At 38.0% G+C, this 14,801-nt stretch overlaps 1 protein-coding gene across 6 annotated transcripts in view; it reads left to right on the forward strand.

Moving 5' to 3' along the window:
- Window positions 1-14,801, forward strand: part of gdpd4a (glycerophosphodiester phosphodiesterase domain containing 4a) — a 37,573-nt gene that overhangs the window by 20,521 nt on the left and 2,251 nt on the right. For all 6 annotated transcript variants that reach the window (XM_051724319.1, XM_051724320.1, XM_051724321.1 and 3 more), the window contains 10 exons: window positions 134-232; window positions 353-446; window positions 1,381-1,526; window positions 3,142-3,224; window positions 6,522-6,672; window positions 11,147-11,371; window positions 11,666-11,823; window positions 12,659-12,806; window positions 14,066-14,148; window positions 14,722-14,801. In XM_051724319.1, the coding sequence (XP_051580279.1) occupies window positions 134-232; window positions 353-446; window positions 1,381-1,526; window positions 3,142-3,224; window positions 6,522-6,672; window positions 11,147-11,371; window positions 11,666-11,823; window positions 12,659-12,806; window positions 14,066-14,148; window positions 14,722-14,801 (1,267 nt within the window). The remainder of the gene's footprint in view (window positions 1-133; window positions 233-352; window positions 447-1,380; window positions 1,527-3,141; window positions 3,225-6,521; window positions 6,673-11,146; window positions 11,372-11,665; window positions 11,824-12,658; window positions 12,807-14,065; window positions 14,149-14,721) is intronic.

Here is a 14,801-nt window from a genome sequence, read left to right on the forward strand (position 1 = left end):
TGGCTTACTTACAGTTGTCTCTGCTTATAAAGCTGGAATAGGAGTACATTTTTAACACAAATTTGGACTTTAGCCGAGCTGTCATTCAAAAAAATGTGTGCAATGACAGTTAGTTTTTGTAATTATTTAATAGATTGGTATCCTGGTGACTCTGGCCTTCTCCATCAGTGCCACAGCTGTGCTCTCAGACTTATGGAGCAAAGAATGGACCACGCTGCTCCTTTCTTTTCAGGTGGGAAACTTCACCCATTTTATTTGTGGGAAGCATTCTAAACATTCCTTATGACAATTTACATCAATTTTACAAGACATTCCTGAACTCCATTTATGTGTTTTAATGTTTGTTTTGCAGGTCACAGCGCCCTTTCTTCATGTGGGCGGAGTTTCACTAATGACACTTCTGTCTTGGACAATAGCCTTACACTTCTTTCGCATGAACAAGAGAGGTATGTAATCGTAGCCAATGCACAATCCTTCACCATGCATTTCCACTAAAGAAAAGGTGGTTTGTGGTTGGAAAAATTGCCTCTTCACTTTTAAAAAACAGCTATAGAACTAAGACTATCTGTGACACACAGTTTGCCCTTAAAAAGCTTGGCTCGTCCCCATCCTACTCTATTTTTTATCCTCCCTGCCTTTTCCTGATGATCTCGCTGAGTTATGTCTGAGTCTGTATGATCACTCTTAACAAGGGCATGACAAACGAGGCAGAGGGACAAACGTGGAACAAAGACTCAGTTCACACCAGCTGAGAGTGACGTTCGACTCTTCCACAGACTGACCCTTTGTCCTAACCTCTACAAAGACATTGTCTCTCTCTCTATCTCTCTTTTTGAGATGAGCTGTGCCAGTGTAGGGGTGACTTACGTCATGCAGATGTTTCTGTAGATTGGGCCTTGTTGCCATGTAATTACGCTTTTTATTAGAGTTGCAAAATTATTGTCGGAGTATTGGCAGAGGTGCTGTTTTTTTTCTTTTCTTTAATTGCTGACGAAAAGTGTTTAACTGGGTGGATTTGAAAGGGGAATATGTTGGCCTTATTTCGATCAGATCATAAGTTCAGTTTTTACAAATATTTGTTGTGTAAGCTCAGCTTCAGTTATAGCTGATATATTTTGTTTCAATATAATGTTATATATCAAAGATTCCATCTAATGTTTCAACGTCTTAAAGATCTGAAAGGCACTGTGTTTTTATAACAGTTGGATTTGTCTTACCTTTTCATTACTAAGTTTGCTAATTGGTGGTATTTGCTAAGGCAAGCATCACTATTATTATTGCTCAGAAGTTCTACCGAAAATGTAACGTAATGTAAATGTAATGGATCAAATCATCAGTAGTTATGTATACGTTCATTCAAGAAAATATCTTGTGTTTCAGTGAGGCAGGTTTCTCTCCTGAGCTTGTACTTGGCTGTCCTCTTCGCACTGTATCTGGTGCCTTTGGGCATGTATTCTCCCTGCATCAAAGAGGTGGGCACATTGGGGCCAGCGCCCATTCTCATTGGACACAGAGGAGCGCCCATGGTGCGTCATTTTAAGATCCTGTTCCTGTGTAATATTGAATAAATACACTAGGAATTTTGCGTGGGTTTTTCAATCTATCATGAAATCAACATCTCTTTCACGGTCAAACCCAAACTAGATTTGAACTTCAATGGAAACAATTAAACATGTAATAGGGCAAGCCGAATTGACTTTTAATCATGCAGTATATTAATTATAAATACCTTCAATTTAATTTTCACTTGTGAAAATGCAAACTTTCGATATCAGTAATTAGGCTGGCACTAGTGAAAAAGTTAATTCTTGATATAAAAAAATTACGTCATTACTCGCTGAAATCCCCATTTTTTATATAAAATGTTTTATTTCCACTAGTAAAACATAATTGCTGATATCTGTATTAGTAAAATTTCACAATGATCTATCCTTTACTCCTGTTCAGAACGCAATTACAGATATCTATCTTTAATTTCTTACTTATTTGAATTCCAAATCTACATACTAGTTATGTAATTCTTACTAGTAAATATAATTATTGCTAGTGATTAAAATATAGATATGAATACAAAGATAATTGAAATAAATAGTAAAATGTTACTAGTGACAATGTCCATTCCTGATATCAACAATTGTATTACAACTTTTAAAAATCCTAATTTTACTGGTGGCAATGTTAATTTCGGATATCTATGATGTGAATGTAGTAAGAAAACCTTTTAAGATTTCTCTTTCCTTTATTGAAATTGGTTAATCCATTTCCAGATATCTGAAATTAATATTGCCACTATTGAAAAACAAATTTCAGATATCACCAATTAACCTTTATTATTGGTAGTATTTAAATTGCTTATCTCAAGAATTAGCATTTATTTTAACTGAATTATTGATATCTATAATATCCTGCAAATGATTAAATGCCGTAAGGACTTGCAATACATGTAAATCAATTTTAAATGTACAAATTCCTAGTCAGATTACAAGGTTTAAAGGAATAGTTCACCCAAAAATGAAAATCTCTCAATATTTACTCACCCTCATGTTATCCCAGATGTTTATGACTTTCTTTCTTCTTCTGAACACAAAGATTTTTAGTAGAAAATTTCAACTCTGTAGGTCCATAAAATGCAAGTCTACAAGATCCAAAATTTTGAAGCTCAAAGTGAGAAACAGATAAATATTTAAGTCCTTTTTTACTATAAATTCTCCTCCCTGCCCAGTAGGTGGCAATGTGCATGAAGAATGAGAATAGCCAAAAACAAAAGAAGAAGAACTCTCAAGAAGAGCACATAGGAGGGCTGTTTGAAAGTTGAGATTTATAGTATAAAAAAGGACTTAAATATTGATCTGTTTCTCACTCACACCTATCATATTGCTTCTGAAGATGCCTTTATGTGCTTTTTGAGCTTCAAAGTTTTGGTCCCTGTTGACTTGCAGTGTATGGACCTACAGAGCTGAGATATTCTTCTTTATAAAATCTTTGTTTGTATTCAGTAGAAAAGAGAAAGTCACACATCTGGGATGAGTAAATGATGAGAGAATTTAAATTTTTGGGTGAACTATCCCTTTAAGAATCAAAATGTTTGTATTTTAGGGTTTGACTCTATTAATTTGAACGGTGTTGTTTATTTTCAAACAGCTTGCACCTGAGAATACCCAACTATCCTTTGAGAAGGCTATAGAATTGGGTGGAGAGGGGTTAGAGACTGATGTCACAATCAGGTGAGCATCTTCATCCAATCCCACTAATTTTATTTTGAGTTTAATTTTAAAGCACTGAAACGTGCTGGTTTGCATTGTTTTTAACATACTGTATATATTAAGACTATATGCACACATTTCTGTGAGGTTTGCTTCCAAAATTCAAGAACTTTGTGGTCACATCTGTTTAAAAAGTGGGCATGCTTTCTAAAACTTTCTGTCATGCTGCAGCAAATATCTGACCTACTCTATTTTCTTTTTGCTCTGTTCCAAAAAAGTGTGCTGCCTAGTGCCTACCTAGACAACATTTATAGGCATGATGTGTGTGGTACTGTGTTGGGTGTAATGCATTACTAAGTAATTAATTACTGTAATTAAATTACTTTTTCATTGAAAAAAGTAAAGTAAGGGATTACTCTTATTATTTCAGTAATTTAATTACAGATACTGCTGATGTAATTGCGTTAAATACTGTATAGACTCTAGAACAATTCTATATAAAACAATAGTGAATTTAAAATTGAAATTTAACGTCTAATGTTAAAATTGTCAGGGTTGTGTAGGGAAGAGGCGAGAGAGTCATGATCCAAACGCAGAACTTTTAATTATAAACAAACAGAAGAGAATACAACTCTGAAGTGATCTTATGAAGAAGAAGGTAACACAAACATAACAGCAATATGCTGGTTAACAAAGCACTACATAAAAACATACCAACAAGGACCGACAAAGGAACCAGGACCAAGAGGGCATATATACACAAGGGCTAACAAGATGAAGAGGAACACCTGTGATACAAATAAGTCAGAGACAATGGAGGGAAACAAAGGAACTCTCAAATTAAGGGTCCTTGTAAATTTCAAATTAAGAGTCCTTCGGGGAGGGTGAAAGGCCTGGTTAGCTCAGCGAGTAAAGACTCTGACTACCACACCCGGAGTCACAAGTTCGAATCCAGGGCGTGCTGAGTGACTCCAGTCAGGCTTCCTAAGCATCCAATTGGCCCGGTTGCTAGGGTGGGTAGAGTCACGTTGGGTTAACCTCCTTGTGGTCGCTATAATGTGGTTCTCGCTCTTGGTGGGGCACGTGGTGAGTTGTGCGTGATGCTGCGGAGAATAACGTGAAGTCTCCACACGCGCTAGGTCTCCGCGGTAATGCGCTCAAGAAGCCATGTGAACGGTCTCAGATGCGGAGACAAGTGAGATTCGTCCTCCACCACCTGGATTGAGGCGAGTCACTACGCCACCATGAGGACTTAGAGCGCGATGGGTATTGGGCATTCCAATTTGGGGAGAAAAGAGGAAAAAATCCAAAAAAAAAAAAAAAGGGTCTTTGGGGGGGAAAACACAATGACATGACAAAAAAATTATGTTTTCTAATTTAATGCAGCCCCCTTAAATTCTTTGGCCAGTTCATGAATAATTTATTTGATTTTATATGATTTATTTGAAAGAATTAAAAGAATAGTTTCATGTCTATCCTTGTATTTTTCATCTGGTCGAGGTTGATCAGGGTTTAAGAAAGTAATTAGTAATAAGTAATGCAATTACTTTTCAGAAAGAGTAATTAGTACAGTAATCTAATTACACTGTAGAATATGTAATTAGTAGTTAGTAATTAATTACTTTTATTTTAGAGTAACTTACCCAACTCTAGTGTGGTACTGACATAGAGTGTTTCAGATCAGTAACTTTTTCAGTAATGATGCTACTTCAGAAGGCAGCTGCCTGTGTAAGCAGTAGACAGCTCGCTATTTTTCCCTCCCTAGCTATCCAGTATTCATAGCAGAATCCCAGTTGCCCAGCACGTGTCGCAGACATGAGCATAATTCTGTGACCTACCTCTTCAAAGACATCAACAAACAATCCATGGACTGCTCATTCACAAGGTCTGTCATCTGAACAAAGGTCTGCTTGAGCCATCATGTCTCTAAAAATAGAGAAAAGACACCAAACGCTCCTGGATGAGTCACTGCGCTCGGTTAAGGTGATTAGCGGTTCGCTAATCCTGTTAGCTTTCTTATCTTTACTGCACGAGCCCCGGGAAGCTCCCCAGGGAGTATGGATGAGGGAAGGTGTATATTTGCAGCTTATATTACACAGATTCGATGACCCGACACAGAGTCATATTTATCAGCCATATCTGACACACACACACACACACACACACACACACACACACACACACACATGTTGATGCGGCTATCCTTATGAGGACTCTCCATAGACATAATGATTTTTATACTATACGAACTATAGATTCTATCCCCTAACCCTACCCCTAAACCTAACCCTCACAAAAAACTTTCTGCATTTTTAAATTTTCAAAAAAACATCGTTTAGTATGTTTTCTCAGCGATTTGAATTATGGAGACACAAGAAATGTCCTCATAAACCACATTTATAGCATAATACCCTTATAATTACCAGTTTGTAACTTAAAAAAAAGTCCTCGTAAACCACCCAAACCTGCCCACATGACACACACACACACACACACATACAGTGCACACAGGCTTAGAACAACTCAATTTGTGGCTTGCTGGACTTTAGTGTTTGGTTGAAAATTGGCTATTTTGTTGTTTTATGGCTGTCAATCAGTTAAAGTTGGTTAATAAGTTAATTGCATGATGATATGCTGATTAATTAATCAAATAAATCACAATAAATTATATTCAAATAAGAAACAAGGCATTACTTTGGCAGACTGAGTAATTCATTGAACAGATATTACACATTTTACCTGAGGTAGACTTGGGGGGCCGTTCACACAGGATGAGATGTGTTCTGATCATGTTTTATGAATGAAGCCCATTGACTCTATCCTGGATTTTTTGTGATCTAACAACCTCTGACCACATTGATGAATATACCGGTCTGTGTCAGATTTGAATAGAAATTGTGTTAAGCTGGCAGATAAGGGGATGCCTCCTTACGATTTATTTACTTGTTTGGCCAACTTAACATTTAGGAAGTAACAGATTTAGGTCACTAGATCACAACAGGTGAATACGGGTTTCACAAGCAGTTGGTTTGGTCCATGTCCGTAATAGTTACTGTTTCAGGTCTACAAGTTCTTTGAGTTGTTATTTTTGAAAAATTATAGTCCAAGGGACTTCCTTATATAAATATAATAAAAAGCCTTTATTTTGTTTGTTGTTGAATAAATACAAAAAAAAAAAAAAATCTTCATATTTTGGAAGAAGTTTGAAAAAATAGGCCCACCCAAAACAAAGGTAACAGGTTTTTTCAAAGCATACAGGAATAGTTGCCATTCCTTTTATGTGCGCTGAAATATTCACAGAATATTTCCTCTTTACAGTTATGATGGTGTCCCGTTCCTGATGCATGACAGCACACTAAGAAGGACAACTAATGTGCATGAAGTGTTTCCAAACCGAACAGATGACCCAGCAGCCATGTTTACCTGGGAAGAGCTGGAGATGCTCAATGCTGGATCCTGGTTCCTCCGGGTAATAATTGGTTCATGAACCAACAGTGAATACTAGCATGCTGCTTACTGAATACTGCATAGTATACTGGCTACTTAAAGGAATATTCCATGTTCAATACAAGTTAGGCTCTATAAACAGCGTTTGTGGCATAATGTTGATTACCACAAAAAATATTTTCGACTTGTTCCTCCTTTTCTTTTAAAAAAGCAAAAATCAGGGGCCTGGGTAGCTCAGCAAGTAAAGATGCTGACTACCACCCCTGGAGACACGAGTTCGAATCCAGGGCGTGCTGAGTGACTCCAGCCAGGTCTCCTAAGCAACCAAATTGGCCCGGTTGCTAGGGAGGGTAGAGTCACATGGGGTAACCTCCTCGTGGTCATTATAATGTGGTTCTCGCTCTCGGTGGGGCGCGTGGTGAGTTGTGCATGGATGCCGCGGAGAATAGCGTGAAGCCTCTGCACACGCTATGTTTCCGCAGTAACACGCTCAACAAGCCACATGATAAGATGCGCAGATTGACGGTCTCAGACGCGGAGGCAACTGAGGTTAATCCTCCGCCACTCAGATTGAGGCGAGTCACTACGCCACCACGAGGACTTAGAGCGTATTGGGAATTGGGCATTCCAAATTGGGGAGAAAAGGGGAGAAAAAATAAAAAGGAAAAATCAAGGTAACGGTGTGGCACATACAATGGAAGTGAATGGGGCCAATCAGTAATTCTGATTTTGGGTTCATTCATCACACTGGAAAAGTCAGTTGCATTGCATTGTGGGATACAGTATTCCATGCAGTATGCTCTCATTTTGGTTAATGTACTAGTAGGCCATCCGGGTATGCAATGGAAATGGAAAATTTGCATACTGTGCACAGTAAACATACTTTAAACCACAGAAACAGTAAGATGCTATTCCGAAAAAGTTTGTGTAAAAAATAATGACTAAAGGTTGTTTTGTTTGTTTCGCCATATGTTTTATTTTAGAACCAACATTGCTGATAATTTTAGCAGTTACATTTAAGAGAAGTGACTCTGATAATTACTTATTTATATTCATTTTATTTAAAAGAGAGATTTATGTTTGCTGAATATCTGTGCAATTACGTTGTTATTTTCCAGTATTTAGTTGGCCGATCACATGTTGTTCACTCAGGGTAATTGTACTTAAAAGAATCCATTATATCACCAAAACGATTCTGTTTTCTGAGAATTCACCCAGAAGCAGGTTCTTTGAGGATTTTATTTAGGCTAAAACAGATTTAAAAGACATATTAAACCCTGTCATGGTTTATAAAAACCCATCTTACTGTACAAATAATGATTATGCAGTATACATCCAAATACGCTCTGGTTTATGGCCCCTTAATGAACATAAGAAATCCCTCTTAAATCACGGAGTGGAATCAATTGGGATTAAAGGATTCGGGCTGGAATTAGGCTTTGCCAGGAGGTACCATGCATCACTGTTCCAGCCAACCCTAAAAGACACGCGACTGCAACCATGGCTGAACCTCAGTCAAGTTTATTAGTGTTATGTGTATTGTGATTGTAGGCAAAATGTGGAATACCATCTTAGGATGGCACTTTTCATAACACTGTCTCCTTAAGATGATTCGCTTATGTTTTCCTCTTTTGTAAGTCACTTTGGATAAAAGCGTCTGCCAAATGAATAAATGTAAATGTAATGTAAATGTAAGGTTACAGTGACGCACTTACAATGGAAGTGAATGGGGCCAATTTTTGAAGGGTTTAAAGGCAGAAATGTGATGCTTATAATTTTATAAAAGCACCTATTAATTCTTCTGTTAAAAATAATATATTATTTGAGCTGTAAAGTTGTATAAATCGTAATTGTTACAGTCATTTTAGGGTTTGCTGACATTACATCGTCATGGCAAAAAAGTTGTCAAATTGCTTATAACTATGGCTATACTTTTGAAACCATGAGTATTTTATTGTTTATGGATTGGCCCCATTCGCTTCCATTGTAAGTGCCTCACTGTAACCCAGATTTTTGCTTTTTTTTAAAGGTGCAGTATGTAAGATTCAGAAACCCTTGTTATTAATGACACCTGTGGCCGTTAAGTGAACTGCAGCCTGTTGCTCGTGATCGCGCGCACACACTCCATAGGCACGTGAGCGAGCATGACCAAAACAAAGAGACTGAACGTGATTCACCGGCATCATGATGACGGATGAGGTAGCATAATTAAAATTACACAGTTATGATTTTTTTTACTACAAACTTTGAGACTGTATATTATATTTGACTCTCCAGTGCTGGAATAGGGCTAAAACAAAGTGTGGATACAGGTCTGGCTATGCGAGACTGTAGTTTGAAGTAATCAATTTTCTTTGCATGATACATTGACTGCATTTATACAATAGCCTATGTCGGCGTTAGCTAGCTAGCCAGCTTAATCAATAGCTGTTAGCTAAATTTGGTGCATGATGACAGTAGCTGTTTATAAAATAGACTGTACATTATAAATATGTTGACACAATTCAGTATTGATGTGATTCCATCACAACTGTCATTTTGATATCAATGTGCTGTTGTTTTATAATAAAATGTATATATTTTCTGTATAACCAAGTTACGTTACACTAATGAATGGAGCTTTTTGCATTATCTTGAATATTGTCTAGCATTCATTTCATGTGTTATTGTGGTTTACCTTGCTGAATAATTACAGATTAACATTATGTCAGTTACTGTGAATCAGCATACCTGACATTTAGTATAAAGAGAAGATTGTTGAAATTATTTGAAAGTTACGAAGCAAGGTAGCTTGCAATTCGTTAGCGTTAGCAGGCAAGATCAAGTTAGCTAAAATTACACAGATCAATCCTTATGGCACTATATTTCACATGCTTTGCAGTTATGTAAGCTTACCTGTCCAATAAGAAGAACGCCAATTCAGGGTCGGTTTGATCCCCAAAACTGAACGAAGGTCCCTCCAGTTCACTCTAGTTTTCACTCGACCACGATCACGTTCCCGCTTAGCCAGACGGGATTCAGTAAATGTTTTTTTTTTTTTTTTGGCTTACTCTGAGTTTGTGTAGGAGTTGGTGTTGTGTTTGGAGCCAGCTGTTTGCTGGAGTCCATCTCTAAGATAACGTTACCTAGTGTTGCAGACTGTCTGTTGACACTGTTGAATAGCGGAAGCACTGAGGCAAGGCTCTCGGGAGCGCGCAAAACATCACATCCTTTGGATTTTCCCGGCAAAAGCGACCCGCTCCCTTCGCATGAAAATCAGTCTACAGGCTTTATTAGGCAACCAAGGAAGTCCGGGAAGGGCTCATTTTTTAAGTTGTGTTACAAGCCGTTCACACATTGGCAAATTAAAAGGTGAATATTACATGAAAAATGTTACATATTGCACCTTTAAAGAAAAAGAGGGGGTAGGGGGCCTGGGTAGCTCAGTGAGTATTGACGCTGACTACCACCCCTGAAGTTGCGAGTTCGAATCCAGGGTGTGCTGAGTGACTCCAGCCAGATCTCCTAAGCAACCAAATTGGCCCGGTTGCTAGGGAGGGTAGATTCACATGGGGTAACCTCCTCAATGTCACGATTAGTGGTTCTCGCTCTCAATGGGGCGTGTGGAAAGCTGTGCGTGGATTGTGGAGAGTAGCATGAGCCTCCAGTGCTGTGAGTCTCCGCGGTGTCATGCACAGCGAGCCACATGATAAGATGCACGGATTGACTGTCTCAGAAGCGGAGGCAACTGAGACTTGTCCTCCGCCACCCGGATTGAGGTGAGTAACCGCGCCTACTAAGTAGTGGGATTTGGGCATTCCAAACTGGGAGAAAAAGGGATAAAAATGTAAAAAAGAAAAAAAAAAGAAAGAAAAATGGGAAAGTCCAAATGAATTTTTGTGGTAATCATCTATTTTTGTGAGCTTAACTTGTACTGAACCCGGAATATTCCTTTAACCCTTTCATACGTATGTGACGGTTAATAACTGGGCCCTGCAGAGTACCGTCACACATATGTGTTTCTGCAACAGCCAGTTACGTTACAAGCTGCCAGATTCAAATCGGCCAGTCAAGCATCTGTTGTTCATATTCGCTCAAACAGTTACTCATATAGTCTTTTAAACCACAGAATAAGTTTATTTTATATACATACATCCAACTCGTCACCAAAGTAGCACAATAAAAAGTTTACATCTCTTATATGAAACAAAAACAGTACAGCAGGCATAACCTATTAGTTCACATGTTTACAATATTATATACAGTATTTTTTATGACAAGAGATCAAAAATACTCATCAACACTCTGCCCCCTCTACCGGCTGTGCAGTGTCACATGCAAAATAACTCACTCCAGGGGGCACTGCAGAGGAATTTAGACCCTACTCATGAAAAGTTTCATTTGACAGCCATTTGACAAAGTCAGTTCTTTGGACAACTTTTACCTGTACTGTTGCAGTCATGAAATCAAAGGCAAATAAAATCCATTATTGCTCAAACAATCAAATACTTTTTCAGAGGGATCCTTTCGGTACAGCCTCCTTTCTTGATGTAGATGAGAGGGTTCAAGTCCAGAACCAGACAGTACCCACCCTGAAGGAGTTTCTCAACCTGGCTGCCCAGCATGGAAGACTGGTGATCTTTGATCTGAGACGTCCACCCCGAGGTCATCCGTACAGGGACACGTGGATCACTCGCACGCTGGACGTCCTACACAATGAGTCCTATATTAACTCTAGCCAGGTAGTATTTTCTACTAAGGACCCTATATCATGACTGCAGTATTGCTTTTAAAGAAAATAAAATTAAAGGAATAGTTCACCCAAAATGAAAAATCTGTAATCATTTATACTCACAGAATGAAAGTGAATGGGGACAGGTGCTGTCGAGTTCCAAAAATAACAAAAATCACCATTTAAGTACCATTAAATTAGTCCATTGCCGATCATTTCCTGTTCTCTTTATACTCTATAATGAAAATACAGTTTAATAAAAAATAATGATGTGTTAAATGGTGTTTTTGACCTGTTTTCTCAGGTCTTTTGGCTGCCTGCGGATCAGAGGAGTGTGGTACAGGAACTCGACCCAGAGTTACAGCAGACGTCTGCAGATCACGCCTCCATAGAGGAGCTACAGGAGGAACATATAGTCCAACTCAACCTCCATTACAGCTACATGTCACAGGAGCAGATCAGGTACATCATACATCAGCCTCTTATACGACACTGTGACCCACTTTATATTAGGTGTTTTTAACTACTACGTACTTAAACATTTGATATAATGTATTTATTATGTATAGATGTGCTGGATTATGTATAGATTACAACTGAAGTAAACCTTACCCCTAAACCTAACCCAACCCTTACCCTAACCCTACCACTAATCCTAAACCTACCCATACCCCAAACTCAGTAGCAGCAATCTTTAGGAATTTTGCAGAACAACGTGAAGTTACACAATAAATACATTGTACTGTCTGTATTCTAATGTTATTTTAACGCCTAGAGTTAAAGACACCTTATATAAAGTTGGACCAAGTTTTTCTTTTTTCAAAAGCATAGAAAGTTAAAAATTGTGATAAAAGTTTTTCTTTTAGAATAATGTGCTCTGTTTAATTATATACAATAAGTGCAGTGACATTTATTAAGCAAGTAAATATGGTAAAATTTGATTTAATTTCATCCTTAAGTCTTTGTTCTGGAGCGAAAACAATATTTCCTCATTTTCAACATGACACAACTCCTAACATTTCTTAAGTAGTTGATTAAGTAGTTGTTTTTTCAAGCTGACACTGTAAAATGAAGCCACATTTTTACCTTGGAAAAGGAGTGTTTTCATATCAGGTGTTCTGAGAAGCACACTCATTCTCACTGACTTTGACGTCTTTTATTGAACTCTCTGTCACACTGCAGAGAAAGTTCTCTCATTTCTTCCGAGTCTGAAACTTCTTACAGTTGCTGTGACAACTCACCTTCCTGAACCGCACATGAGCCTCTGACTCCTGAATGTGTGTGGTTCTTATTTCAGAAAGTACGCCTCAGTGAACATCAGCACTAACCTGTATGTGATCAGTCAACCGTGGCTGTACTCACTGGCCTGGTGCGCTGGTGTTCATTCAGTCACTACGAACGCTTTACACGTCCTAAAGAAACTACAGCGCCCCCTGTTCCTCATGGTGAGTTTTACTCCAATTTAATTACAATCAGTGATGAGTCTCAGTTAAACTGCACCTGTCACAAGTTCTCGCAACATATTTTGTTATGATCTTGTTCCTCATATTTGCGTTTTGGTGGTTTAATGTGAGGAATATTCCACATGTGTTTCACCACATGGAGTCTGGGGAAATAAAACCTAGGCATGCTAGTTTTGATGCATTTCTGGTGGTAAATTTTCCACTGAGATAAAAGTTATTAGAAGATGCATGAGCCATTACCAGGGGCGGTCCTTGGGTCAGTGGATATTCAGGGCTTAGCCCAGACCGTTCTGATTGTTTTGACCGCTTGCACATATGGCCGCAGTCGCGAGCGCTCTTGTTGCATCCACACACATTCCCATGAGTGCTGGAAAGTAGCCACCATGACAGTTGGAATTTGGTATTATCAATACTATTATCATTGATATTACTGATGTAGAAAAACCGGTATCATTAATTTATATATTAGGGCCGTCAATCTATTAAATTGAATTAACTACTTGATGTTCCAATTAATTAATCGAATTAATCACAGTTAATTTACTGAAAAAGGCCCCCAAATAAAGGTAATTTATTTAAATAATTATAAATTCAAATTAGAGCTGTCAGAATTAACGCGTTAACACATACGATTAATTAAAGATTCACGCGTAGATTTTTCTTAATCACGATTAACGCATTGACCAGTAATTCAGCTTAAACACTTGTGTGAAGGGTGGAACCTTTGTAATGTGTCTGCCCGGAGTCATTACACTGAGGCACATGCCACAGCGCCAGAGCCCTTCTACCATAAGCTTACCATAGCTTAGCATAAAACATCATAACGCGGTGGTCCCATAAACATTCTTGGGTGGTATTATCGAAACATGCTAGTTGACCGTTACACTCTCTCCTGTGATAGAGTCGTGGAGGTTGTTATGTTGTTATATTTTTAACCTGACTTTAACCATGTCAGGTTAAAAAGAACCTTTAAAAACACATCTCGAGACGTGTTTATTCTGTTCTTTTTGTTGTGCTGCTTTTTAGCACAAAAAAGGTGTTCGGTCTGAACGGCCCCTAACTCGCCAAAGTCAATTTTTTCTTGCATTTGCTGCTTGGTGAGTGTTAATATTGGACCCTGATTCCATTGCACCTTTAGTAATTGTGATTAAGTCACAGATAGTAAAGTCTGTGATGAGCAGATCATGTGTACAGACATTGACAGTTTGTGTAATCACTCACTCTTAATCATAAATTCATAGACTCCAGAAGAGTACAGTTTGATGTGGATCCTGACAGATATTGTGTCTGCTTTCCTCATCACAGCTGTTTTCATATTCCACTGGTAAGTTTGGTCTCAACTACCCATCTATTAATTTGCATTCATAGTCGGGTGTGAGAGACAATATTGGTAGTTGATATTAAATTATTTTGGGAAGTTGACATGTAACATGTTTTACTCCATCTAAAACAATTCTAAACTGCATTCATTTTAAATAATTATTTTGTAAATGTAATGCATGCAGTAAATATGTATTTATTGTTCATGCAAGTTATACGACATCATATTAATTAAAAGACTATTTGGAATATTTATGCTTAAGATTCATTTGTCGTGGGATTGTCATCTTAGCACCTAATATTCATATAAATGTTAACCTTAAATCTTGATATTGATAAAAAATTTTTTTAAAAAGCCCATGGATACGTTATGGGAAACTACCGATTTTCCTCCTCGATATCTAAGACTTCAAAAAATGATGTTTAAAGAAACAAAATAGCAATGCTATTTGTGTAGAATGTGCAGGATCATTTACTATGTTTGCAGAGACAGGTGTGTAAAACATTTGCAATTCATTCTGCTGTCAATCTCAGCTGCATCGTGGGATAAAATCACCTGTCATGATTCCTTCTGCAGGTGGCGTGAGAGAGGTTTGCCTTTCTCGTCTGGTAGTAGAAAGGTGAATGAGAACAGACAGTACAGCAAGTTCAGGACCG

Source organism: Myxocyprinus asiaticus, chromosome 18 (genome assembly GCF_019703515.2).
Source record: "Myxocyprinus asiaticus isolate MX2 ecotype Aquarium Trade chromosome 18, UBuf_Myxa_2, whole genome shotgun sequence".
Classification (NCBI taxonomy): domain Eukaryota; kingdom Metazoa; phylum Chordata; class Actinopteri; order Cypriniformes; family Catostomidae; genus Myxocyprinus; species Myxocyprinus asiaticus.